The sequence below is a fragment of the Pseudophryne corroboree genome, chromosome 7 (genome assembly GCF_028390025.1).
Source record: "Pseudophryne corroboree isolate aPseCor3 chromosome 7, aPseCor3.hap2, whole genome shotgun sequence".
Taxonomy (NCBI): Eukaryota; Metazoa; Chordata; class Amphibia; order Anura; family Myobatrachidae; genus Pseudophryne; species Pseudophryne corroboree.
The window spans coordinates 313,598,033-313,624,155 of record NC_086450.1 but is presented as its reverse complement, the minus strand read 5'-3'; the positions used below and the strand labels follow the sequence as shown (position 1 = coordinate 313,624,155).

Below are 26,123 nucleotides of genomic sequence, written 5' to 3'. Positions count from 1 at the left end.
ATTGTCATGCATTGTGCTCCACATCCCCTTAGAACTGAAAGGTCTGAATTTGTTAAGCTGACGGTGGCACCTGAATCAAGACAGTTCCTGTTATTTCCTTCATAGACAATGACTGCAAAGATGTGTTTTGCAAAGAACACCTGTGAAGCCATGGCGTCAAATATATGTATTTGTTTTATTCTGCTCTAAAAAGAAAATCAGTTCTTGCAGCAGAACTAATGTGAGCCCAAAGGCAGTCACATCATGCACCGGTTGGTAAGTTGTCTCATGCCATTTTGTCAAAGGCACAATCTTACCATTTGTAACCAAATTTTTATGACACTTGAAAACAATAAGACAAAAAGTCCAATCATGTATTTATTGCAGATACAGTAAATCAGCACTTGCATATGTTCTAAACCACTGGCTACAAATCTTTTGTTCAAATTATACATTGAATCAATCTTGGTTTTGATTAACCAAAATAGAACATGTTAGAAAAATCATTGGTCTTAAAGATTTTCTGCCAGGGCTAATGATTTGTCTGGGATGCTGCAGGTCAGTCAGTGGAATATTCCATGCAGAAAACCACAAATATGACTTTATGCTACTGGACATCTGGTTGAATATACAGAAAACTTAAACTTGCCTACAGTATATATGAAACAATACAGTATATAAAAACCGGGTGTGGTATGGAGGGTCAACGACACTTAGGTCGACAGTGTCTAGGTTGACCACTATTGGTCGACAGTAACTAGGTCAAGAGGGATTCTAGGTCGACATAGTTTCTAGGTCGACATATTCTAGGTGGACAGGTCAAAAGGTCGACGTGAGGTTTTTTGTTTTTTTAAATGTGTCGTCTCCGTACAGTGACCGGGAACCCCAATTAGTGCACCATGTCCCCTCACATGGCTCGCTTCTCTCTCCATGCTTTGGCACAGGTTACTATTCCCAATCGTAGTCCATGTGGATCGTTAAGTATGAAAAAGTAAAAAAAAAAAGATTATTTTTTTTAAACTCATGTCGACCTTTTGACCTGTCGTCCTAGAACATGTCGACCTAGAGACCCGGTTGACCTAGAAACCATGTCGACCTAGTTACTGTCGACTAATAGTGGTCGACCTAGACATTGTCGACCTAAGTGTAGTCAACCTAGAGATCGGATACCATAAAAACCTAACCTATTTATTTCATATGATGGTGTGTAATAATGAGAGTTGATCTATAGATAGTTACACACTGGAAATCCAGACAGGTATAACTGAAGTCAGAAAACCCCTTAGATAGTGTGCTTAAGGTCCAAAGATGAAACCTAACAGTACGGGGTATAGTCTTATGTATGTGTGGCAAACGTATTTCAATTAGTGACATTTTTATCACTTACTAAAGAGATTATTATATGATTCTCCTTATATTGTTTATATACTGTATATACAGTACTTTGCTAAAGTAGGTACACTTGCAGACAGTTTGTGTAAGAACTCGGCAGGGAGGTTGTTCCAGGCATCTTGGAGAACTAACCACAGATCTTCTGTGGATGAAGGCTTGCTCAAATCCTTCTGTCTCTTTGTGTAATCCCAGGCAGACTCGATGATGTTGAAATCATGGCTCTGTGTGGGCCATATCATCACTTCTAGGACTCCTTCTTTATGTTGAAAATAGTTCTTAATAATATTGGCTGTATATTTGGGGTCATTATGCTGCCACAGAATAAATTGGAGCAAATCAGATGCCTCCCTGATGGTATTGCATTATGGATAAGCATCTGCCTGAATTTCTGAGCATTGAGGACACCTTTAATCCTGACCAAATCCCTAATTACATTAGCTGAAATGCAGCCCCAAACTTGCAAGGAACCTCCACCATGCTTCACTGGTGCCTGCAGACACTCATAATTGTACCACTCTCCAGCCCTTTGGCAACCAAACTTTTTTCCATTACAGCCAAATATTTCACATTTTGAGTCCAGAGCACCTGCTGCCATTTTTCTGCACCCCAGTTTCTATGTTTTTGTGTATAGTTGAGTCACTTGGCCTTATTTCAACGTCGAAGGTATGGATTTTTGGCAGCAATTCTTCCATGAACAGCATTTCTGACCAGACATCTTTGAACAATAGATGGGTGTACCTGCATCTCAGTTCTAAGCTGATGGCACTGCTGGACATCTTCCACTTTCAAAGGGAAGTAAGCATGATGTGTCTTTCATCTGATGCACTGAGTTTCCTTGACCAATCACTGTATCTATGGTCCTCATTGTTGCTCTTTCTTTGTGCTTCAATGCTGAAAATGCAGGCAAGTATTTATTCATCATGTAATACCATCAGGTAGGCATCTGCAGAGGTGGAACTACCATTGGTGCAGTAGGTGCAGGGGTTCCCTGACACAGACAGAGCAGAGTCCACTGTGTTCCTGCCCCCACCAAGTTACATGCCTCCTGTTCTCCGCACTGCACAGGACATTTTGCTTGTACCCCTGTCACCCACTGTCTTTCCCTATTACCCTCTCCTATCATCCTCTGCCTTCCGCTGTTACCCTCTGCCTCCCTCTGCATTACGCTGTCACCCTCTGCCTTCCATTGTCACCATCTGCCTATGTCAACCTCTGCCTCCCCCTGCCTTACACTGTCACCGTCCGCCTCTCCCTGTCTCCCACTGCCATGTGGCATATTGTGAACTTGCGTTTGGGTGGAGAAGGGGGGCCCAAATTATATTTTTCAACGTGGGCCCCCCACTCACGAGTTTTGCCACTAGGCATCTGATTGGCTCCAAGTATATTCTGCAGCAGGCCAACTACCTTAAACATACAGCCAATGTAATTAAGAACTATCTTCAGCATAAGAAAAAAGAACAAGGAGATGATATGGCCCACACAGAACCGTGATCTTAACATCATCAAGTATGTCTGGGATTACATGAAGAGACAGAAGGACTTGAGCAAGCCTACATCCACAGAAGATCTGTGGTTAGTTTTCCAAGATGTTTGGAACAACCTCCCTGCCGACTTCCTTCAAAAACTGTCTGCAAGTGTACCTAGGAGAATTGATGCTTTTTTGAAGGCAAAGGGTGGTCACACCAAATATTGATTTGATATAGAGTTCTCTTCTATTCATTCACTTTGCATTTTGTTAATTGATCAAAATAAACTTTTAACACTTCTATTTTTGAAAGCATTCTTACTTTGCAGCATATTTTTTCACACCTTCCTAAAACATTTTCACAGTATTGTATATGGTCTTAATACTATATAAGACTGAAATTAGGCAAAACCATGTTGCGCTGCAGGTGGGGCAGATGTAACATGTGAAGAGAGAGTTAGATTTGGGTGGGGTGTGTTCAAACTGAAATCTAAGTTGTAGTGTAGAAATTAAGCAGCCAGTGTTTACCGTGCACAGAAATTCTGAGATGTGCAATGTAATCACTGAGGAGACAAAATATACTGCCAATGGCAATGCATAAAGTGGCATTTCAAAGGATTCCCTTCCTTTGGCATTTTACACGTTATTTTCTTATGTCATAGAATTCCCATATATATTTTTGGGGGAAATATTACTACTAGTCAGCAAAAAATATTCTGTAAGGTCAAATAAATGCAGAATTCTGAATCCTTTTCTTATTTATCTATTAGATAAGTATAGACTGCATAAGTGTTTTCTATTAGTATTCAAGATAACTATGATGCAGCTAAATAACCCCTGGGGCAATTACTTGTCTTCACATAGCTCATTGATTGAAGTCGACTAAGTGCAATGAAAGCATTTTCTTTAATTTTAAAATAAATATATCTGTCGGTAGAGGTCGCACAGTTACTTAGTGTATTTCTAAAAAGAAGCGCTTCCTCATTAACCTCAATTAACATTCTAAACAAATCTAAGGAAAAAAAATACTGAAAATTAGGTAAAGGGAATAAGAAGATTTGAAAAGATTTTAGTATCTCCCAAAGTAATGTCAAGTCCAGAAATTGGAATATTATGAGAAAACTGCAATTGTCTACAACAAGCCTTCTGCCACAACTGGCATCTGTGCAAGAATGGCAATTGTTAGGGAAATCACCATGAGACAAAATTACTGTCTCCCATGGCAAGACTGGAGAAAGTGTTCACTGGACAACAATAGCCCTGGCACCACACATATCAGCTCTTAATGTGAGTGAAAGGAAAACTATTGTTGAAGAAAAACCTCAATAGCGCTTGCTTAAAGTTTGCCAGAAAGTGCAAGGGGGTCCTTAATGTGAGGGTACATTATATGGCCTGATAAGACCAATCTTAAATGTTTTGGCTTTACATCATTCTATGAACACTATCCTGCACAAAGCCGCAACTAGACTTTTTGGTGCCCTAGGCCAGAAAGAGCATCGGTGCCCCCACTTCCATTCTTTAAATACATACATTGACAGTATAGAGCTCCTATATTTCTGAACAGTCCAAGAAAATGGATTTGGTCACCAATCCTCTTATAACACATTCATGCTCTTAATTCTTTTGGTCAGTCAGTACAATGGGGGTCATTCCGAGTTGATCGCTTGCTGCCGATTTTCGCAGAGTAGCGATCAGGTGTAAAAACGGCATTTCTGCACATGTATGCCCCGCAATGCGCATGCGCGATGTACGGGTACAAAGCCCTTTGTGGTTGTGCTCAGGTTCTAGCGAAGTTTCAGTCACATTGGGGGCCGCAAGAAGATTGACTGTAAGGGGGCGTTTCTGGGTGTCAACTGACCGTTTTCAGGGAGTGTTTGCAAAAATGCAGGCGTATCTGAAAAAACGCAGGCATGGCTGGGCATTCGCTGGGCGGGTGTATGACGTCAAAACCGGACACGAATAGGCTGAAGTGATCGCAAGCGCTGAGTAGGTTCAGAGCTACTCAGAAACTGCACAAACTGTGTTTGCAGAGCTCGGCTGCACATGCGTTCGCACTTCTGCTAAGCTAAAATACACTCCACAGTGGGCGGCGGCATAGCGTTTGCACGGCTGCTAAAACTAGCTAGCGAGCGATCAACTCGGAATGACCCCCAATATCTTTTGTTTTAGATCACACAATTCTTAGCAGTCATACTCAGGACTTCTTACATTGACAGGCAGAAAGGATCCTGTACATACAGAAACATAGGTGCACTTTCAGTCACATCCCACATTATTTAACAAACCCATTTCAAAATACTGTCAACTATATGAAGCTACTGTAATTGCAATTGTCAGTTTAAAACCCAGATCCAGATTTAGACCTGATGGGGCACTCGGCAAGAAACCAGTTTGGAGCCCCCCTCCTGAAACAATCCATAGCACTATATTTTCATTCCTGATTTTTAGCAGCATAACAAAAGTACCTTGGTGCGTATGCAGTCTACCAATAATAACTGTATACATTGCATACAAAGCTGAATCAGGCCCTAGGTCTTATGGAAGTAGACTTAAACCTGTGACACCCACCCACATACAGTGGATGAAACCATTTTGTGTGTCCAAACATTTCTCATCCTATCAAAGAACATCACTTAACAACAATGGGGGTAATTCCAAGTTGATCGCAGCAGGATTTTTGATAGCAATTGGGCAAAACCATGTGCACTGCAGGGGAGGCAGATATAACATGTGCAGAGAGAGTAAGATTTGGGTGGGTTATTTTGTTTCTGTGCAGGGTAAATACTGGCTGCTTTATTTTTACACTGCAATTTAGATTGCAGATTGAACTCACCACACCCAAATCTAACTCTCTCTGCACATGTTATATCTGCCTCCCCTGCAGTGCACATGGTTTTGCCCAACTGCTAAAAAATTTCCTGCTGCGATCAACTTGGAATTACCCCCAATGTCACTAGTCCCTAGTAAGTCAGTAGGCTGCATTCCCAGGATTATTGGTTCGGGTCCTTGGACAGGATCTAGGTGTATAGATGTGTGTAAAGGAGATTGCAATTCCACCTTGCAATTCCAGCAGTTGAAAACTGTTTAATCTGGGACTGAATCTACACAAAGATATTTAGATCTGTAAATCCAGGAAACATAGCATCCTGCCCTATAATCCTGACCCTAATTCAACCCCAACCCTAAGCCTCACCCTAACCATAGCCCCTAACCCTAATACCCTAACCCCTACTCAATACCGCTAAACCAGTGCTAATACCCTTACCCTACTACCCTAATGCAAACCTCTAAGATAGCCCTAATACTCTAACCCAATCTGCTACATCAACCTAAACTAAACCTAATACTATAACCCAAACTGCTAAACCCTACACAAACCCTAATACCCTACCCAAATACCCTAACCCAAACCCCTTAACTAACCATATTTCCCAAACTCTAAGTTTTTCCATCTTGGTGACATCAAGACGTGGCATGATGTCCACCGTCCATGTAGGGTAGTGCTCTCCTAGGAACGGAGCTTCATGGGGGCCAGAAAGGTATCCAGAGACTAATGTTTAGGTAAAAAAAGCCTGACGGTGAATGACCCCTTACTAGTAACCCTTCTACAGTCCATATTCAAACTATTGTGCTGATGTGCACTAGTCTGGACAATGAGACAATAATAGATAACATAATAGGATATATACAGTATATACGTTTTTATTAAATACTGAATGTAAAAAATATTATAATACAGTAATATAATCTAATTGTATTTGCAATTCCTCTAAAAACCAGTATTATCTGTGCATACTCACTGATGGCATAAGTATACAGAGACAAGCTGAAATGTCTATTACCTTAGATCCTTCCCCAAACAGTACGATACTACAGTATGTATATAGTAGTGATGTGCACCGGAAATTTTTCGGGTTTTGTGTTTTGGTTTTGGATTCAGTTCCGCGGCCGTGTTTTGGATTCGGACGCGTTTTGGCAAAACCTCCCTGAAAATATTTTGTCGGATTCGGGTGTGTTTTGGATTCGAGTTTTTTTTTACAAAAAACCCTCAAAAATAGCTTAAATCATAGAATTTGGGGGTCATTTTGATCCCATAGTATTATTAACCTCAATATCCATAATTTCCACTCATTTCCAGTCTATTCTGAACACCTCACACCTCACAATATTATTTTTAGTCCTAAAATTTGCACAGAGGTCGATGGATGACTAAGCTAAGCGACCCAAGTGGCCGAAACAAACACCTGGCCCATCTAGGAGTGGCACTGCAGTGTCAGACAGGATGGCCGATTTAAAAAATAGTCCCCAAACAGCACATGATGCAAAGAAAAAAAGAGGTGCACCAAGGTCGCTGGACGGCTAAGCTAAGCGACCCAAGTGGCCGACACAAACACCTGGCCCATCTAGGAGTGGCACTGCAGTGTCAGACAGGATGGCCGATTTAAAAAAATAGTCCCCAAACAGCACATGATGCAAAGAAAAAAAGAGGTGCACCAAGGTCGTTGGATGGCTAAGCTAAGCGACCCAAGTGGCCGACACAAACACATGGCCCATCTAGGAGTGGCACTGCAGTGTCAGACAGGATGGCCGATTTAAAAAAATAGTCCCCAAACAGCACATGATGCAAAGAAAAAAAGAGGTGCACAAAGGTCGCTGGTTGGATAAGCTAAGCAACCCAAGTGGCCGACCCAAACACCTGGCCCATCTAGAAGTGGCACTGCAGTGTCAGACAGGATGGCCGATTTAAAAAAATAGTCCCCAAACTGCACATGATGCAAAGAAAAAAAGAGGTGCTCAAAGGTCGCTGGTTGGATAAGCTAAGCGACCCAAGTGGCCGACCCAAACACCTGGCCCATCTAGGAGTGGCACTGCAGTGTCAGACAGGATGGCCGATTTAAAAAATAGTCCCCAAACATCACATGATGCAAAGAAAAAAAGAGGTGCACCAAGGTCGCTGGATGGCTAAGCTAAGCGACCCAAGTGGCCGACACAAACACCTGGCCCATCTAGGAGTGGCACTGCAGTGTCAGACAGGATGGCCGATTTAAAAAATAGTCCCCAAACATCACATGATGCAAAGAAAAAAAGAGGTGCACCAAGGTCGCTGGATGGCAAAGCTAAGTGGCCCAAGTGGCCGACACAAACACCTGGCCAATCTATGAGTGGCACTGCAGTGTCAGATAGGATGGCACTTCAAAAAATTGTCCCCAAACAGCACATGATGCATAGATAAATGAAAGAAAAAAGAGGTGCAAGATGGAATTGTCCTTGGGCCCTCCCACCCACCCTTATGTTGTATAAACAGGACATGCACACTTTAACAAACCCATCATTTCAGCGACAGGGTCTGCCACACGACTGTGACTGAAATGACTGGTTGGTTTGGGCCCCCACCAAAAAAAAAGCAATCAATCTCTCCTTGCACAAACTGGCTCTACAGAGGCAAGATGTCAACCTCCTCATCCTCCGATTCCTCACCCCTTTCACTGTGTACATCCCCCTCCTCACAGATTATTAATTCGTCCCCACTGGAATCTACCATCTCAAGTCCCTGTTTACTTTCTGGAGGCAATTGAAGGTGAATGTCTCGATGGATGAATTGATTATAATTCATTTTGATGAACATCATCTTCTCCACATTTTCTGGAAGTAACCTCGTACGCCGATTGCTGACAAGGTGACCGGCTGCACTAAACACTCTTTCGGAGTACACACTGGAGGGGGGGGGCAACTTAGGTAAAATAAAGCCAGTTTGTGCAAGGGCCTCCAAATTGCCTCTTTTTCCTGCCAGTATACGTACGGACTGTCTGACGTGCCTACTTGGATGCGGTCACTCATATAATCATTGTAACATAGTAACATAGTATCTGAGGTTGAAAAAAGACAATTGTCCATCGAGTTTAACCTATTTGTGGTCTCCTATGCATGATGATTTGACTAAAATTTCTGACTGATGCTGCTGTCAGCCGTTGCATTTTATCCCTATTTATAGTAACTATAATGCATGACTATGCACCATACCCCTGGATATCCTTATCCATTAGGAATTTATCTAACCCATTCTTAAAGGTGTTGACAGATTCCGCCATTACAACTCCCTCGGGCAGGGAATTCCAAACACGTATTGTCCTTACCGTGAAAAAGCCTTTACGACGTATTGTGCGGAATCTCCTCTCCTCTAACCTGAGCGAGTGTCCACGAGTCCTCTGTGTTGATCTAACCAAAAACAGGTCCCGCGCAAGCTCTGTGTATTGTCCCCTTATATATTTGTAGATGTTGATCATATCCCCTCTTAGTCTCCGCTTTTCCAATGTAAACATGCCTAGTCTTTCAAGCCTTTCCTTGTATTCCATCGTCTCCATGCCCTTAATTAGTTTGGTCGCCCTCCTCTGTACCTTTTCTAGCTCCAGGATATCCTTTTTGTAGTACGGTGCCCAGAATTGTACACAGTATTCAAGGTGTGGCCTCACTAGTGATTTATATAACGGGAGTATAATACTCTCGTCCCTAGCATCAATACCCCGTTTTATGCATGCTAATATCTTATTAGACTTCTTTGCTGCAGTCCTACTTTGGGTACTACTGCTTAGCTTGCTATCTATGAGGACACCTAAGTCCTTTTCCAGTACAGAATCCCCTAATTTTACCCCATTTAGTAGGTAGGTGTAATTTTTGTTCTTGTTACCACAGTGCATTACCTTACACTTGTCTGTGTTGAAACGCATTCTCCATTTAGCTGCCCAAGCTTCTGATTTTACCAAGTCGTTCTGAAGAGACTCGGCATCCTCCTCTGTATTTATAGCCTTACACAATTTGGTATCATCTGCAAAAATTGACACCATGCTCTCTAGACCTTCTGTTAGGTCGTTAATGAAAATATTGAACAATAGCGGTCCTAATACTGAGCCTTGCGGCACACCACTTAGCACTTCAGTCCAAGTTGAAAAAGATCCATTAACCACAACGCGCTGCTCCCTATTATCTAACCAGTTTTTGACCCAAGTGCATATTGTGCTTCCTAGCCCTGATTTTTGTAGCTTGTAGATAAGTCTCATGTGTGGTACAGTATCGAATGCTTTGGCAAAGTCTAAAAAGATTACATCCACGTCTTTACCCTGATCTAGGTTTGCGCTTACTGTTTCATAAAAGCCAAGTAAGTTGGTTTGACAGGATCTGTCCTTCATAAACCCATGTTGATTCCTTTTAATGACCTTATTGACTTCAAGGAACTTCTGAATACTATCTCTTAGAATACCTTCCAATACTTTCCCCACTATAGATGTAAGACTAACTGGTCTATAATTACCTGGTTCAGCTTTACTTCCCTTTTTGAATATAGGCACTACTTCCGCTATACACCAGTCTTTGGGAACCATACCTGATATAACTGAATTCTTAAAGATCAAAGATAGCGGTTTTGCCAGTTCAGAGTGAAGCTCCATTAGAACCCTTGGGTGAATACCATCGGGCCCTGGTGATTTATTAATCTTTAAATGTTTTAATCGGTCACAGACTACTTCCTCGCTTAAATAAGTACCTATCAGTGGGATATTCTCATTATTGAGATTGTGTGTCAATCCCTGAATTGGGTCCTCTCTAGTGAATACTGTTGAAAAAAACTCATTTAGTGTGTCCGCTATGTCATTATCATTTTTGCTTAAGACTCCCAACTTGTCTTTTAAAGGGCCTATACTCTCCTTCTTTAATCTCTTGCTATTAATGTATTTAAAGAATTTTTTGGGATTCGCTTTGCTTTCCTTTGCTATTAGTTTTTCAGTTTCTACTTTAGCCGCTCTTATTTCCTTTTTGCAAATTTTGTTACATTCCTTATAGTGCTGAAATTACTCTGCTTCCCCGTCAGATTTGTATTTTTTAAATGCTCGCCTTTTCTTGCCCATAAGTTCCTTAATCTTTTTGTTAAGCCACATCGGTTTGTGATTTTTATTCCTTTTTTTGCTGCTCATAGGAATAAATTTGAGTGTATTTTTAGCTAGCAGGAATTTTAGTACCTCCCATTTCTCCGTAGTATTTTTTCCTAAAAACAAACCTTCCCATTCAATATCCCTGAAAAATACCCTCATCTTTTCAAAATTTGCTTTGCTAAAGTTTAGAGTCCTAGTTGAGCCAGTATAGGGCTGTTTATGGAAACTGATATTGAATGTGACCATATTGTGGTCGCTGTTTCCTATGGGTTCCCTTACTATAATACCTGATACCAAATCCTCCACCATTCTTTCAATGGTGACAGAATTATATGCAGTGACAGTAGATGACATGTCAGTAATCGTTGGCAGGTCCTTCAATCCGGACCAGATGTCAGCACTCGCTCCAGACTGCCCTGCATCACTGCCAGCGGGTGGGCTCAGAATTCTTATCCTTTTCCTCGCAGCCCCAGTTGCGGGAGAATGTGAAGGAGGAGCTGTTGACGGGTCACGTTCCGCTTGACTTGACAAGTGTCTCACCAGCAGGACTTTGCACCTCTGCAGACTTGTGTCTGCCGGAAAGAGAGATACAATGTAGGCTTTAAACCTAGGATCGAGCACGGTGGCCAAAATGTAGTGCTCTGATTTCAACAGATTGACCTCCCGTGAATCCTGGTTAAGCGAATTAAGGGCTCCATCCACAAGTCCCACATGCCTAGCGGAATCGCTCTGTTTTAGCTCCTCCTTCAATGTCTCCAGCTTCTTCTGCAAAAGCCTGATGAGGGGAATGTCCTGACTCAGGCTGGCAGTGTCTGAACTGACTTCACGTGTGGCAAGTTTAAAGGGTTACAGAACATTGCACAACGTTGAAATCATTCTCCACTGCGCTTGAGTCAGGTGCATTCCCCCTCCTTTGCCTATATCGTAGGTAGCTGTATAGGCTTGAATGGCCTTTTGCTGCTCCTCCATCCTCTGAAGCATATAGAGGGTTGAATTCCACCTCGTTACCACCTCTTGCTTCAGATGATGGCGGGGCAGGTTCAGGATTGTTTGCTGGTGCTCCAGTCTTCGGCACATGGTGGCTGAATGCCGAAAGTGGCCCGCAATTCTTCGGGCCACCGACAGCATCTCTTGCACACCCCTGTAGTTTTTAAAAAATTCTGCACCACCAAATTCAATGTATGTGCAAAACATGGGACGTGCTGGAATTTGCCCACATGTAATGCATGCACAATATTGGTGGCGTTGTCCGATGTCACAAATCCCCAGGAGAGTCCAATTGGGGTAAGCCACTCTGCGATGATGTTCCTCAGTTTCCGTAAGAGGTTGTCAGCTGTGTGCCTCTTATGGAAAGCGGTGATGCTGCTACTGGTGCCGCCGCTGCTGTTCTTGCTGCGGGAGGCAATACATCTACCCAGTGGGCTGTCACAGTCATATAGTCCTCAGTCTGCCCTGCTCCACTTGTCCACATGTCCGTGGTTAAGTGGACATTGGGTACAACAGCATTTTTTAGGACACTGGTGACTCTTTTTCTGAGGTCTGTGTAAATTCTCTGTATTGCCTGCCTAGAGAAGTGGAACCTAGATGGTATTTGGTACCGGGGACACACTAACTCAATAAATTCTCTAATTCCCTGTGCATTAACGGTGGATACCAGACACACGTTAACACCACTCAGGCTGCCAAGGCCTGAGTTAATTGCTTTGCAGCAGGATGACTGCTATGATATTTCATCTTCCTCGCAAAGGACTGTTGGACAGTCAATTGCTTACTGGAAGTAGTACAAGAGGTCTTCCGACTTCCCCTCTGGGATGACGATCGACTCCCAGCAGCAACAACAGTAGCGCCAGCAGCAATAGGCGTTACACTCAAGGATGCATCGGAGGAATCCCAGGCAGGAGAGGACTCGTCAGACTTGACAGTGACATGGCCTGCAGGACTATTGGCTTTCCTGTCTAAGGAGGAAATTGACACTGAGGGAGTTGGTGGTGTGGTTTGCAGGAGCTTGGTTAAAAGAGGAAGGGATTTACTGGTCAGTGGACTACTTCCGCCGTCACCCAAAGTTTTTGAACTTGTCAATGACTTCTGATGAATGCGCTCCACGTGACGTATAAGGGAGGATGTTCCTAGGTGGTTAACGTCCTTACCCCTAGTTATTACATCTTGACAAAGGCAACACACCGCTTTACAAATGTTGTCCGCATTTCTGTTAAATAATTCCACACCGACGAGGTGATTTTTTTTGTAATTTGACCAGGCATGTCAATGGCCATATTCGTCCCACGGACAACAGGTGTCTCCACGGGTGCCTGACTTAAACAAACCACCTCACCATCAGAATCCTGCTTGTCAATTTCCTCCTCAGCGCTAGCAACACCCATATCCTCATCCTGGTGTACTTCAGCAGTGACATCTTCAATTTGACTATCAGGAACTGGACTGCGGGTGCTCCTTCCAGCACTTGCAGGGGGCGTGCAAATAGTGGAAGGCGCCACCTCTTCATGTCCAGTGTTGGGAAGGTCAGGTATCGCAACCGACACAATTGGACTCTCCTTGGGGATTTGTGATTTAGAAGAACACACAGTTCTTTGTTGTGCTTTTGCCAGCTTAGGTCTTTTCATTTTTCTAGCGAGAGGGTGAGTGCTTCCATCCTCATGTGAATCTGAACCACTAGCCATTCCTCAGCCATTCCTTTCCACTTCGTGTCGTAAATGGCATATTGGCAAGTTTAATCTTCTCATCAGACGCTTTTAATTTAGATTTTGGGTCATTTTACTGAACTTTTGTTTTTTGGATTTTACATGCTCTCTAATATGACATTGGGCATTGGCCTTGGCAGACGACGTTGATGGCATTTCATCATCTCGGCCATGACTAGTGGCAGCAGCTTCAGCACGAGGTGGAAGTGGATCTTGATCTTTCCCTATTTTACCCTCCACATTTTTGTTCTCCATTTTTTAATGTGTGGAATTATATGCCAGTAATATATCAATAGCAATGGCCTACTGTACCGTACTGCTATTTATTATATACTGGTGGTCAGCAAAATTCTGCACTGTCCTCCTACTATATAATACTGCGCACAACTAAAATGCACCACAGGTATGGATGGATAGTATACTTGACGACACAGAGGTAGGTAGAGCAGTGGCCTACTGTACAGTACTGCTATATATTATATACTGGTGGTCAGCAAAATTCTGCACTGTCCTCCTACTATATAATACTGCGCACAACTAAAATGCACCACAGGTATGGATGCATAGTATACTTGATGACACAGAGGTAGGTAGAACAGTGGCCTACTGTACCGTACTGCTATATATTATATACTGGTGGTCAGCAAAATTCTGCACTGTCCTCCTACTATATAATACTGCGCACAACTTAAATGCACCACAGGTATGGATGGATAGTATACTTGATGACACAGAGGTAGGTAGAGCAGTGGCCTACTGTACCGTACTGCTATATATTATATACTGGTGGTCAGCAAAATTCTGCACTGTCCTCCTACTATATATACTGCGCACAACTAAAATGAACCACAGGTATGGATGGATAGTATACTTGACGACACAGAGGTAGGTAGAGCAGTGGACTGCTGTACCGTACTGCTATATATTATATACTGGTGGTCAGCAAAATTCTGCACTGTCCTCCTACTATATATACTGCGCACAACTAAAATGCACCACAGGTATGGATGGATAGTATACTTGACGACTCAGAGGTAGGTAGAGCAGTGGACTACTGTACCGTACTGCTATATAATACTGGTGGTCACTGGTCAGCAAAATTCTGCACTGTCCTCCTATACTACAATGCAGCACAGATATGGAGCGTTTTTCAGGCAGAGAACGTAGATATGTTCAGCACACTGAGCACAGATATTTGCAAGCACACTGAGCACAGATATTTGCAGCACACTGAGCACAGATATTTGCAGCACACTGAACACAGAAACTGAGAGAACGCTGCACGTCCTCTCCCTATCATCTCCAATGCACGAGTGAAAATGGCGGCGACGCACGGCTCCTTATATAGAATACGTATCTCACGAGAATCCGACAGCGGGATGATGACGTTCGGGCGCGCTCGGGTTAACCGAGCAAGGCGGGAGGATCCGAGTCTGCCTCGGAACCGTGTAAAATGGGTGAAGTTCGGGGGGGTGTTCGGATTCCGAGAAACCGAACCCGCTCATCACTAGTATATAGCAAAACAAAGTTGCCCAAATTGACTACTAATGTAGGGGCAAGCGTCTCTAGTGCAATAATGTAGCTGAGACTGCTGCTAAATGTAAATAAAAATTATATAGTCCCTAAAAAAAGACAACATCAGCTCAGTATCACAGCCGATTAAAATAAGAGTCTCATACTACACCAACAATGAAGCTGTGCAAGTGGAATAAGTGCAAAAGCATAATAGTCACCTTTTAGTAGCCAGCTGATAATGGGGTCTTTTCATGTAGAAAATGAAAAATTAATTGATACAGATCACTGTACATCACGATCACTTTAATGCGATATATAACTTTGAAAGGTAGCAATTCATGTATACTTGCCTTTCCAGCGATGCAAACTGGAATCCAGGGCTCTCTCTTTGCCATCTTCTCCTACAGTTTCCTCTGCCATGCTTGAAGTAAGCTGGCGGGTCCAGCCTGCGTATGCACCACCAGCTGAGTTCCCAGGAGGCTGTAGGGGCTGCTGGGAGTTCAGGGGGCGAAGGTAGCAATGGGTGCCCATTACAGAGCATTGAGCTTCCCTGTCATATCGCACTGATGTTCAGACTGCAAACCCTGAAATCGCAAATCTAAACTCCATAAAGAAGTGGAAAACAGAGCTTTCTGCTCCTTCATAAATTGGGATTTAGGCACAAAGCTTGGGTGCCCCTGCAGAAGTCAGGAATGTCTCTACGGTAACCCGCTCTGTGAATAGCCCAAAGCAGAGAAAAGCCCTGTATTCTGTTTGCAGCTCAATTACTCAAAACATACGGAAAAATTCAAATTGGTGAGCCATAAAAATAAAGAAGAATAAAAAATCAATGCACTGGAATGACCTAGTTATAACCAAGCATCAGAATCTGTACTGCGACTTTGTATGAACACCATCTGAACCATGCATGGTGCAACTCAAACGCATTGCGCAGACAAAAAGCTTTTCACAAGAAAAAACACATTGACCCTACAAGAAATAAACACACACACACACACACACACACACACACACACACACACACACACACACACTTTGGGGGTAATTCAGACCTGATCGTAACAGCAAATTTGTTAGCAGTTGGGCAAAACCATGGGCCTAATTCTGAGTTGATCGCAGCAGCAAATTTGTAGTTGGGCAAAACCATGTGCACTGCAGGGGGGACAGATATAACATGTGCAGAGAGAGCTAGATTTGGGTATTACATGTGGCTGCGGCCTAGCAGCAATAGCGGCGGCATGGAAGCCATGGGTAGCTGAGACTGTGAGTCAGACATGATGGGCTGATGATGCTGTATAGCCGTGGGGACAACAGCACCAGGTGACCTCAGGAATGGATGCAGGTCTGCCACACTGTGCAATGGACGTAGACAGCGCTGGTAGCAACCGGACCTGGAGCGCAGCAACAGCTTGGACAGTAGATGGCACCCGATGGAGCAATTTAATTGTTGCTCCATTTGAGCGTGCACAGCCGCTGACGTTATTGTTGTGAACATCACAGCAGACATGCTGCAGCATACTATATCATCTGTGGTAAATATATATCATCCTTGCCTCACTGACAGCAGCTCATCCCCATCTCAATGACAGCAGCACACTCCAGCCTCACTGACAGCAGCCCATCCCTGCCTCACCAACAGCAGCGCATCCCCGCCTCACTGACAACATCGCATCCCAGCCTACCTGATAGCAGCTCATCCCCGCCTTACTGACAACATTGCATCCTCACCCCACTGACAGCAGCACACAATCGCCCACTGACTTAAGCACACTACTGCCCCACTGACAGCAGCACTCCACTGACCACTGACTTAAGCCATACTTGCCTACCTGACCCTCTCCATGAGGGAGAAAATGCTCTGTTCCTGGACTTTCCTGGTAATGTATAATTGCCATCACCTGTGGTAAACTAGTTAATTGATAAGAAAGGTGTTTCACCACAGGTGATGGCAATCATACATTACCAGGAAAGTCCAGGAACAGAGCATTTTCTCCCTCATGGAGAGGGTCAGGTAGGCAAGTATGACTTAAGCACACTACTGCCCCACTGACAGCAGCACACCACTGACCACTGACAGCAGCACACTACTGCCCCACTGACAGCAGCACACCACTGACCACTGACAGCAGCACACTACTGCCCCACTGACAGCAGCACACCACTGACCACTGACAGCAGCACACTACTGCCCCACTGACAGCAGCACACCACTGACCACTGACAGCAGCACACTACTGCCCCACTGACAGCAGCACACCACTGACCACTGACAGCAGCACACTACTGCCCCACTGACAGCAGCACTCCACTGCCTCGCTGTTAGCAGCACATACTGTAGTCCCCATAGTCATACCAACCTCTGGTTGGGAAATTTTATGCTCATGGTTGCAACATGTCCATCTTTTATATGATCAGCCACCAGCAACTACATTTTTGTTGTTGGTAACCAAATGTTACCATCAAATGAGAGGACTGCAGCAATACTACAGTATCACTTCCCTCAATGCTGCTACTGTAAATGTTATTTATTATGCAGCAGTTTCATTCCTTCCAACTTGACTCCTCCAGTCAGGTATAACATGCTCTGCTCATAGTTTCCCTCTTAATTTATGATTGCTGTCACCTGTGTTGAAGCACCTTTCTGATCACTGAACACATGTGACAGCAATTAAATTAGGAGAGAAGCCCTGAAGCAGGGCACTGTACCTGATGGAAGGGATCATGTTGGAAGGTCTGTAGATCTACTAAGCTTCAGCAAAGATATGGGAACTAATTGCAAAAAACTGTGCCCCTTTGTGCCTTTATGCAGACCCCCTGTTGTGGAGGAAGCTAAAGAATAGTGAGTGCATTTGCACAGCAGCTTATGTGTGAGCACACATGTTGTGTACGATAAGCTGCAACAGGATTCCCCTCATTATGCTTTCTGCAGCAAGGTATAACAGCACGGCATTACCTTGCTTTTCTCCCTCCAGGTAACTGACCCTTTTTTTCTCTGAGATGACAGGCATAGCAGCAGCTGCACGTGTCCCCCATGCTGTGAGGCACGGAGGAGAGAGCTGCCCCAGAAAGGAGTGTGCAGTCTGAGCTACAGTACCCAGTTGCTACAGCCCCGTACCCTCAAACCAGCCAGAGCTGCAGCCATGCTAATTGATGTCACCAAAACTCAGCCGCAGCCCCGATTTGTCTCCATCACTTTGTGCTGCTGTGATGTTGGTGCACCTGAGACTTATCTGTGCTCTGCACTAACTTCTCACCGCACTGACATCACAGAGGTAGCCATGCTCATCTTACTGTGATGCGGCATGTTGCATGGCATGCCAGGCTGTTACAGGCTGGCGATTGCTCTATTAATTCATATTTGAATAGTCTCAGACCAGCATGCCATGCAACAAGCCATGTTGCAGCATTCTGTATCACAGCAAAGATGAGCATGGCTACATCTGTACCTCTCAGCAGCTACCACTGTGGGCCATATTACTTTTACTTTATTAGGCATGTGCAGAAGCTTTTTCCAAATGCTCCCAGATTGGAGCTGAGCTCCGATTGCAGCAGCGGACCCTGTATAGAGTGGTGAGTGCAGGCCACTGAGGGACAATGGGAGCGGCCCAGCAGGAACTGGCCTGGTGTCCCAGTTGCCCAATCTGCCCCTACTCCAGTCTGCCCCCCAGATCCATGTGGCTGGTAATGAAATGACTGCACCAATCACTGCATCTCATATTGACGTTGCACATTGTTCAGATTGTGAAAACTGGTGTCATCTTCAGATAGCATTAGTCTCTGGAGCTGCTCTCCTATAAGAAGGAGCTTTGTAGTGTGAAGATGCATCCATGCAGATCTCTCCTTCTGCATTCACTGTGCGCATGTATGAATCCAGTTCACACATGTGCACTAACACTGCCGGCCTTTGTAGACTGAAATGTATCTGAAAATGGCATTGCTACAGATCATAGGGCAGCTACTTTTTGGAGCAGCTGTCCCACAACCAGAGCATTGCTGGATTGCAGCAACTTTGCAGAGAGGTGAATACTTAAATAATCGGGGTTAATAGGGCTTCATACTGGGTTGTGTCTATGTTCCCTTCGTGATCAGGACCAGGAAGTGACAGCACGAGAGGGTAGAAGAAAACTTCTGCCCTTACAGCAGCTTAATGTTTTACCCATTTTCCATTTGTTTGAGTTTTTTTGTTTTATCCATGCACCATTGTACCTTTGCGGGCTCGCTTTACTTGCCATGCCTCGGGATCGGTGTCTTGCTTCGCTCGCCACAGGTTACTATTCGAAATAGTTGGTGATATGGACCCAGGGGCATATGGGAAAGGTCCTCTCCACGAAGGGTATTTAGACGCTACCCTTCGTAATGAATAAGAATCGCTGGGTGCTATTTTTAGTTAATAGATTAAAGGTCCATTTCTAAATATCAGTGTACATAAATTCATTTTACCACTGTGGGAAAACATTTTTGAAGAAGTAAATTACATCATATATGCTTCTGTAATGTCTCTATAGACATGACAGTGCTGAAACTGTAAGGATAATGCTGTAGCTCTGCTTTGTCTCATGTAATTTGACTGTCATGGTGATTAATTTGCTTTTAAAACTGGGTTTCTTTCTTTAAGTAATTTATTCATTTTAGAATTTGTGTTTGCTGTCTGACATACAGTAGATTAATCTGTTTAATCTTCCAACATTATACAGAACCAAAATGGGGGAAATAGATATAACCTTATTATATTGATTTTAGGTGCTTATTTAAGTGTAATGTTCGATTTATTTCTGTGTGTTATGAGAGCCACATTTCGGTGCATTGCAGTTTAGTACTAGTATTTGCTGGTTGGACTTTAACACGCATCCCTTTGCTATTTAGTTTAATGAATCCGGTCTGAAGCCATCGCTGTTTTGTACAGAGTGACTACACGAGAATAACAATAAAAGAGCACTGAGAGATCACATCTTGACTCATCGATAAAATATGTAGTATGGATACGTCGGCAACAGCAAGCCAGGTATTTTAATCGCCTGTCAATATTGAGAAGAGGCTGGTCTGTTTCAGCACCTAGGACAGCAGCGTGAGACATGGCATAAAACACGCTGAGCACACACAGCTCTCCACATTATCTGACACACAATGCCAATGATGTTTATAAGGCTAATTTCAGTGTAACATGTAATGCAAGTATGCAATCAACAGTAAAATGATCGGGGCCACAGCAGGTATTATATATCACCAGCAGCTTGTTTTGTCAGCTGCAGATGCAATACAAATATATCAATTTGTTCCTCCTTTCTAACACATGCCATTCTCCAGTTTAGCATAGCAGCCAGGAAGAACTTCCGCAGAATACTGAAAGGATTCTCAGGCTGTATTGTACTATAGATGCTTCTCTGAACTTGACTGCAGCGCTGGTGCCTTGCATTGCATTCCATATCTGTGTTCTTTGCAATGCTCTCACTCAGTGGGGTTGAGCTGACTGTAATTCCCTCTCTTACCTTAAGGATGTGTAGCTGACTGCAACCCTCAGTTTCCCAAAAGCTATGAGGAATACAGAGACTGGATATGCTGTCCTACTATTCTGCTGCAGAAAAAAATAGAAATATCTATACCAAGAGAAAGATAGACTTCGGGTACAGATTCCAATGGATGAAATACAATTTTCAGTTTGCCAGCCTGTCATAAACTTTAGCATTGGGGGTTTGTAATGCTGATTGATGCTGCATTCTCTGCGATGTGAGACAGTAACCGGGTGAATCTGAGGTGTAAACAGACATTTTTCTACTGCATTGCTTTGCAAAGGGGATTTACTGAAATGACTTTGTGGGATCCTAGCCTGAAGCTACAGTATTTGATAGAAGAATGCAGTGAGTACCCAGTACCTTGTTTAGTTCTATTGTGTTTAGTTGCTTCCTCATGACTTATTAATTAATTCAAGTACCATGTTTACAAGAGATAGGGAGCATATCAAATTTCAGATCACGGCTTCTGAGTACTATACAGTTGGGTGTCTGTGATTTTTTTTTTAAGCTCTTTTTTGTAATCTTTTTTTATTTTATTTTATTTTTTATTGTAATTGCTGGAAACTAGAAAGGAGACCTCGCCACTGCCAAGTAAGAGTCCATGTAATAACAAACAACTAAGTGCTAGCATCTTTATACTGTATTTTGATACAGTAATTAAAACTCAATGAAAACAATAATGTTGCATTTGGTCTTTTAGTTTATGCGTCACTTACTGCAAGAGGTGAGATATAACTAGAGTTACAGTATATCTGCTGTTTGAAATGTGCCAGTCTTGTCATGTGACATATACCCTGTAGATTATTACTGTAATGAGATCTAACTTTTGGAAGATGGTTAAAAGCTATCCAGGTTTTGTTGTTTTATTCTTCTAGATGAAATAGAATTATTTGTATGTAATATATTTTATGACATCTTAAATAGCATTTTAAATTCCATGTGAAATTGGTGGCTACTGATAAATACATCAGCATGTAAAGTGATCTCTTAACCCCACAGCTAAATACACAATTTGTTAATTTATTTATTATCTATAGCCACAGTCTTCATTAGTCAGGTCTAATGTTTTTCTGCTGAGAATTATTTATATAAAATTACCTTTTATGTTTTATTGTATAGGACATTTAGAGAATATATAACTTCACTATTAGCCCACTAAGAATTACACGTAGTAAAGAAATAACCTGTATTGGTCAACTTAGCTATTATTTTGGTCATGTAAAGCAAATGCCTTATTAAACTGCAACATTTAAATGTTCACATTCTAATTTTATCTGTCCTTATGTTCATATTTCCATAGGCATTTATTGCATACACACCAACTGGGGTGGCTGGTTTTATTGGCAGCTCTGTGGAAATCAAACTGCAGTAAGGAAAATATTCTTGGAGGAAAGACTGAAGGAGCATCCTAACAAACAGTGCTGAGCGCTACGCGATGCCAAACTTTGCAGCATGCCAAATAACGACCAAATCTTCTGAAGGCACTGGTATGTACTTTCATAGTAAGTTGCCATGACATGTTTAACCAAGAGGGGGTGCTGGTGTACTTTTCATGTTGCCATATGAATGGGAAGTAAATTCTACCAGAACGAAGCATAATGTACGTAATAACAGGAGCTTCCCTGCAATCCCCAGCAAACACACAGCTCTAACATGAATGCCTTATAAGGCCATTTTTATACGTGTAATATGTGTTATCATGTCTGTTTTGAATTCTATTGGAATATGTGGAGCAGTCGATAGTAGTCACGATGATTTTGAAATGATGAAAGTTTTAAATATAAACATTATATTAATAGCTCCTCACTGCAGTCAAAAATATATCGATGATGACTTTACTTCAATCAGTATTTGTGTGCCAAGTGCTGGGAATAATGACTGGGGTCAGCACAGGCGACGATTGTTACAGTATCTGCAGCGACAGGCTCGACTAGCTGTATTTCAGTAATGTCATGCAGCTAAATGCTTATTGGACTTGCACATCACATAGATAGATAGATAGATAGATATATAGATAGATAGATAGATAGATAGATAGATAGATAGATAGATAGATAGATAGATGATAGATAGATAGATAAATTGGGATTGCATCCTGACAGTGAATGGAATAGCAGAAAATACTGCAGGGGTATCCCCCTGAAGATGTAATCTGCAGTGGCTCAGACACATCAAGCGATACCATGGCGACGTGCAGTAGAGGAAGTAAATACGATACACGAAGTAAAGGAATGTGAGTCACAGGCAACCAAACGAGACAGCCAAATATCACAGTGTGCTGTAATTGACTGATTATCCAAGGGTCTCTGCTATTTACCAATTAAAATGCATAACAATGTAAAAAGTATAAATAGTGCCTGCACATAAGCCACACTAAAACAATGCCTACACTACACTTGTACAGAATTTTGTATAAAAAAATAATAATTGTGGCAGGTATACTTGTCAGAATATTTGCTGATGATATCTACTCTGTCATCTGCAGGGGTGTAGTAATTATGCAGAGAGCCTCTATATATATGTCATCTATAAGCGTTTTCACAATATTGCATAGCTGAAATGGGAGCAATTATATTGTGGAAAGTCAGCATGCAGAGTCTTTCATCCTAACTACCCAATGCATCTTCACAACACTGTCACTGGGGAACTCTGGTATGGGGAAAACATGACACAAGTCTGATATTAAACAAAGGGGAGCTGGGGAGCTAATTGATTGTACTGCTAAAGCTATATTCACTGCACCAAATAAACTGTTCGGTTCTTCTTTTGTGTTTAGATTCAAGATCTATGGCTACAAGGGAAGGAGGTTGTGGGAGAAAAACCTGACACTTTGTGATCAATTTCCACAGGGAGTAAAGCTGGACAAGATGGATACTTTTGGCTCTGCTGTGTTTCTGCTCCATGCTCTACTAAATATGGTGGATCTGGGTCATGGAGCAGAGAAAACTTTTCCTGTCCTGAACATTGCAGTTATTTTGGGAAGAACTCGTTATATTTCAGAGAGGGATGTCCGGTCTCTTTGGACAAGGGATATGTCCTTAAACTTTGATGTCAATGTGGTGACCTTGCTAGTGAACCAGACTGACCCCAAGAGTATCATTACCCACGTGTGTGATCTGATGTCAGGTACCAAGATTCACGGTGTGGTTTTTGGAGATGACACTGACCAAGAGGCTATAGCTCAGATTTTGGATTTTGTTTCATCTCAGACCTTCATCCCAATTCTAGGTATTCATGGCGGGTCTTCAATGATTATGGCACATAAGGTAAGGAATTCAACATTGCAAATCACCTATTTGTCATTGGAACCACTCTGTCTTCAAATTCTCACCCTCCCAATGCACATTTTGAACGTCATGGTCAATTAATCACATTGCATAAAGTGCTGAGCTCAGCTTAACTACAGAATGAGGAGAATATACTACTGCACACTTTAATTAGCAATGCAGCATTTAGAGTTTGAATGGGAATACAGTACATTGTATAGGATAACTGATGAATAGATACTTTAAACTTCTAACTAGTTTAAAGTATGTATTATTCGTAATTGTGATTATAATAGCCGTAGTCTATCTATCTATCTATCTATCTATCTATCTATCTATCTATCTATCTATCTATCTATCTATCTATCTATCAGTCTATCTATCTATCTATCTATCTATCTATCTACTTATCTACAGTATCTATGTCAGTCTATCTATCTATCTATCTATCTATCTATCTATCTATCTATCTATCTATCTGTCTGTCTGTCTGTCTGTCTGTCTGTCTATATGTCTGTATGTCTGTCTGTCTGTCTGTCTGTCTGTCTATCTATCTATCTATCTATATGTCAATCTATCTATCTATCTATCTATCTATCTATCTATCTATCTATCTTTATCTACTTATATATCTATATGTGTCTATCGTACTATTTTGAATATCAATAATTGCAAAGTTACTGAAACATGCATCCAATGGGATACAATGATTTATCTCAGAATTAATTTAGCAAACAAGTAAACAAAAAAATATTGGAACATACTGCAATTTTACACAGAGAAAAAAAAAATGAATGTGTTTTGTTTGCTAAACACTTAACATGACATTTGCTGATGTGGTTTTAAAGTAGTATATCTTGGTTTATGATCATAGAGTATTTTAAGGAGAGTATTGACGGGTACAGAAGTACAGCTGAACAGTAGATTCAGAAATAAAGTACAATGCAGTATATCCCAAACAAAGGTCTTTTAAAAATAACAGTTCACCTTGTCACTGCTGTGAATTTTACTTGAAAGGGTAATAGAGAAAAATGCAATGTATGTCAGGCTTATTAGGTGAAAACATTGGAACAGGTTTCATATTCGATGAAAGACTGTCCAGACACTTTGAGATGATGGACTGCCCCACAGAAATGAAAGTCTTTGTACATTATGTGCATATATGATGCCCATTACTCAACTGTCAAAAAGTAGCATGGACAATTTGCCACTAGAGTGCACTGTATTGGTTACTTTATTACTTGCCTTATTATGAAACACATTCCAGAAAGCCTGTGCTACAGTATTTGCATGTGAAGAGAGCATTTACCTTTTTGACCTTTGGGAATTAAAGCTAACACGTAGAATGCTTTATATACTGTTTTATATATATATACATTTGATTTGTGTATGTACGTTTCTACGTATGTATGTTTGATTTGCAGATGTATGATATAATTATCAATCACCATTTTCAGGAGAGAAGATTGTGTATTTTATTAAACTCGATACTTTATCGTTAAACTCACCCTCATATTATTATAGTCTTCTTCGTTACACTCTATCATGATTTGCCATCCCACTATTCAACAATCCTCCTTTCCCTACTTACAGTATGCTGCACTGACTTTTTGCCACATTGCATCAAACATGTACAGTGCCTTTCTTCTCTTCTTATTTTAAGACATAAGCAGTATTTCTACATTTTGGGACCTTGTTCTCCCCCCCCCCACACACACACACACACACACACACTCACACACAAATTGCATTCATTTTTACACATCCATCCTTCTGGCGACCAGAATACATTTTGCACTTACTGTATTCCTCCTTGCACTTGGTGGGCAAAACGGGTTAGAGGCAGGAGTGGGCAATAAATGACATTAAACATTCCTGGCCACAGTTTGCTATTTGTCCATTCTAAAACTGTTGCAGGGCATGCTGGAGGACCACTTGTTATCCACCCCCAGAAGACATTGTGTATAAATGTGGGTAAAGTACGGTGGGGGTCTGTTTGCGCTACATGCATCCCATGCTGACCATAACAAAGATACATAGACGTCTGTCAGTTGGGGCTGTTAGACCCATGGCGCAAAATACAAACTGGTGATCTTGACAATTAGAGGCCACTTCTGTATGGCTGAGTTGGTCTTGATCCTGTCCACCGATACTATTAGTATTGCAGTGTGGCTCCTGTGATCAGTTTGCATTGGTACCTTGAGATTTGCAGTCGGCCTGCAGCAAGAAAACAGTTTCCCATTTGACCTTTTAAACAGAGGGCAACAGATGTTTGTACTGATCTGAAGTCAAGTTATACTTTCCTTTTTTATTTTCATTTGGTTTTCATTGCCATTTACATGGTAAATGCTTTATTTCTAAATGAATAACTCTGT

The 26,123-nt window shown here is 42.1% G+C and overlaps 1 protein-coding gene across 1 annotated transcript in view; it reads left to right on the top strand.

The window, feature by feature from the left end:
- Window positions 1-20,159: 20,159 nt before the first annotated feature.
- The window catches only part of GRIN2A (glutamate ionotropic receptor NMDA type subunit 2A), a 995,689-nt gene continuing 989,725 nt past the window's right edge, over window positions 20,160-26,123 (top strand). Inside the window, exons 1-3 of the mRNA XM_063934277.1 lie at window positions 20,160-20,827; window positions 21,783-21,969; window positions 23,259-23,748. Of these exons, the coding sequence (XP_063790347.1) occupies window positions 23,350-23,748 (399 nt within the window). The 5' untranslated portion in view covers window positions 20,160-20,827; window positions 21,783-21,969; window positions 23,259-23,349. The remainder of the gene's footprint in view (window positions 20,828-21,782; window positions 21,970-23,258; window positions 23,749-26,123) is intronic.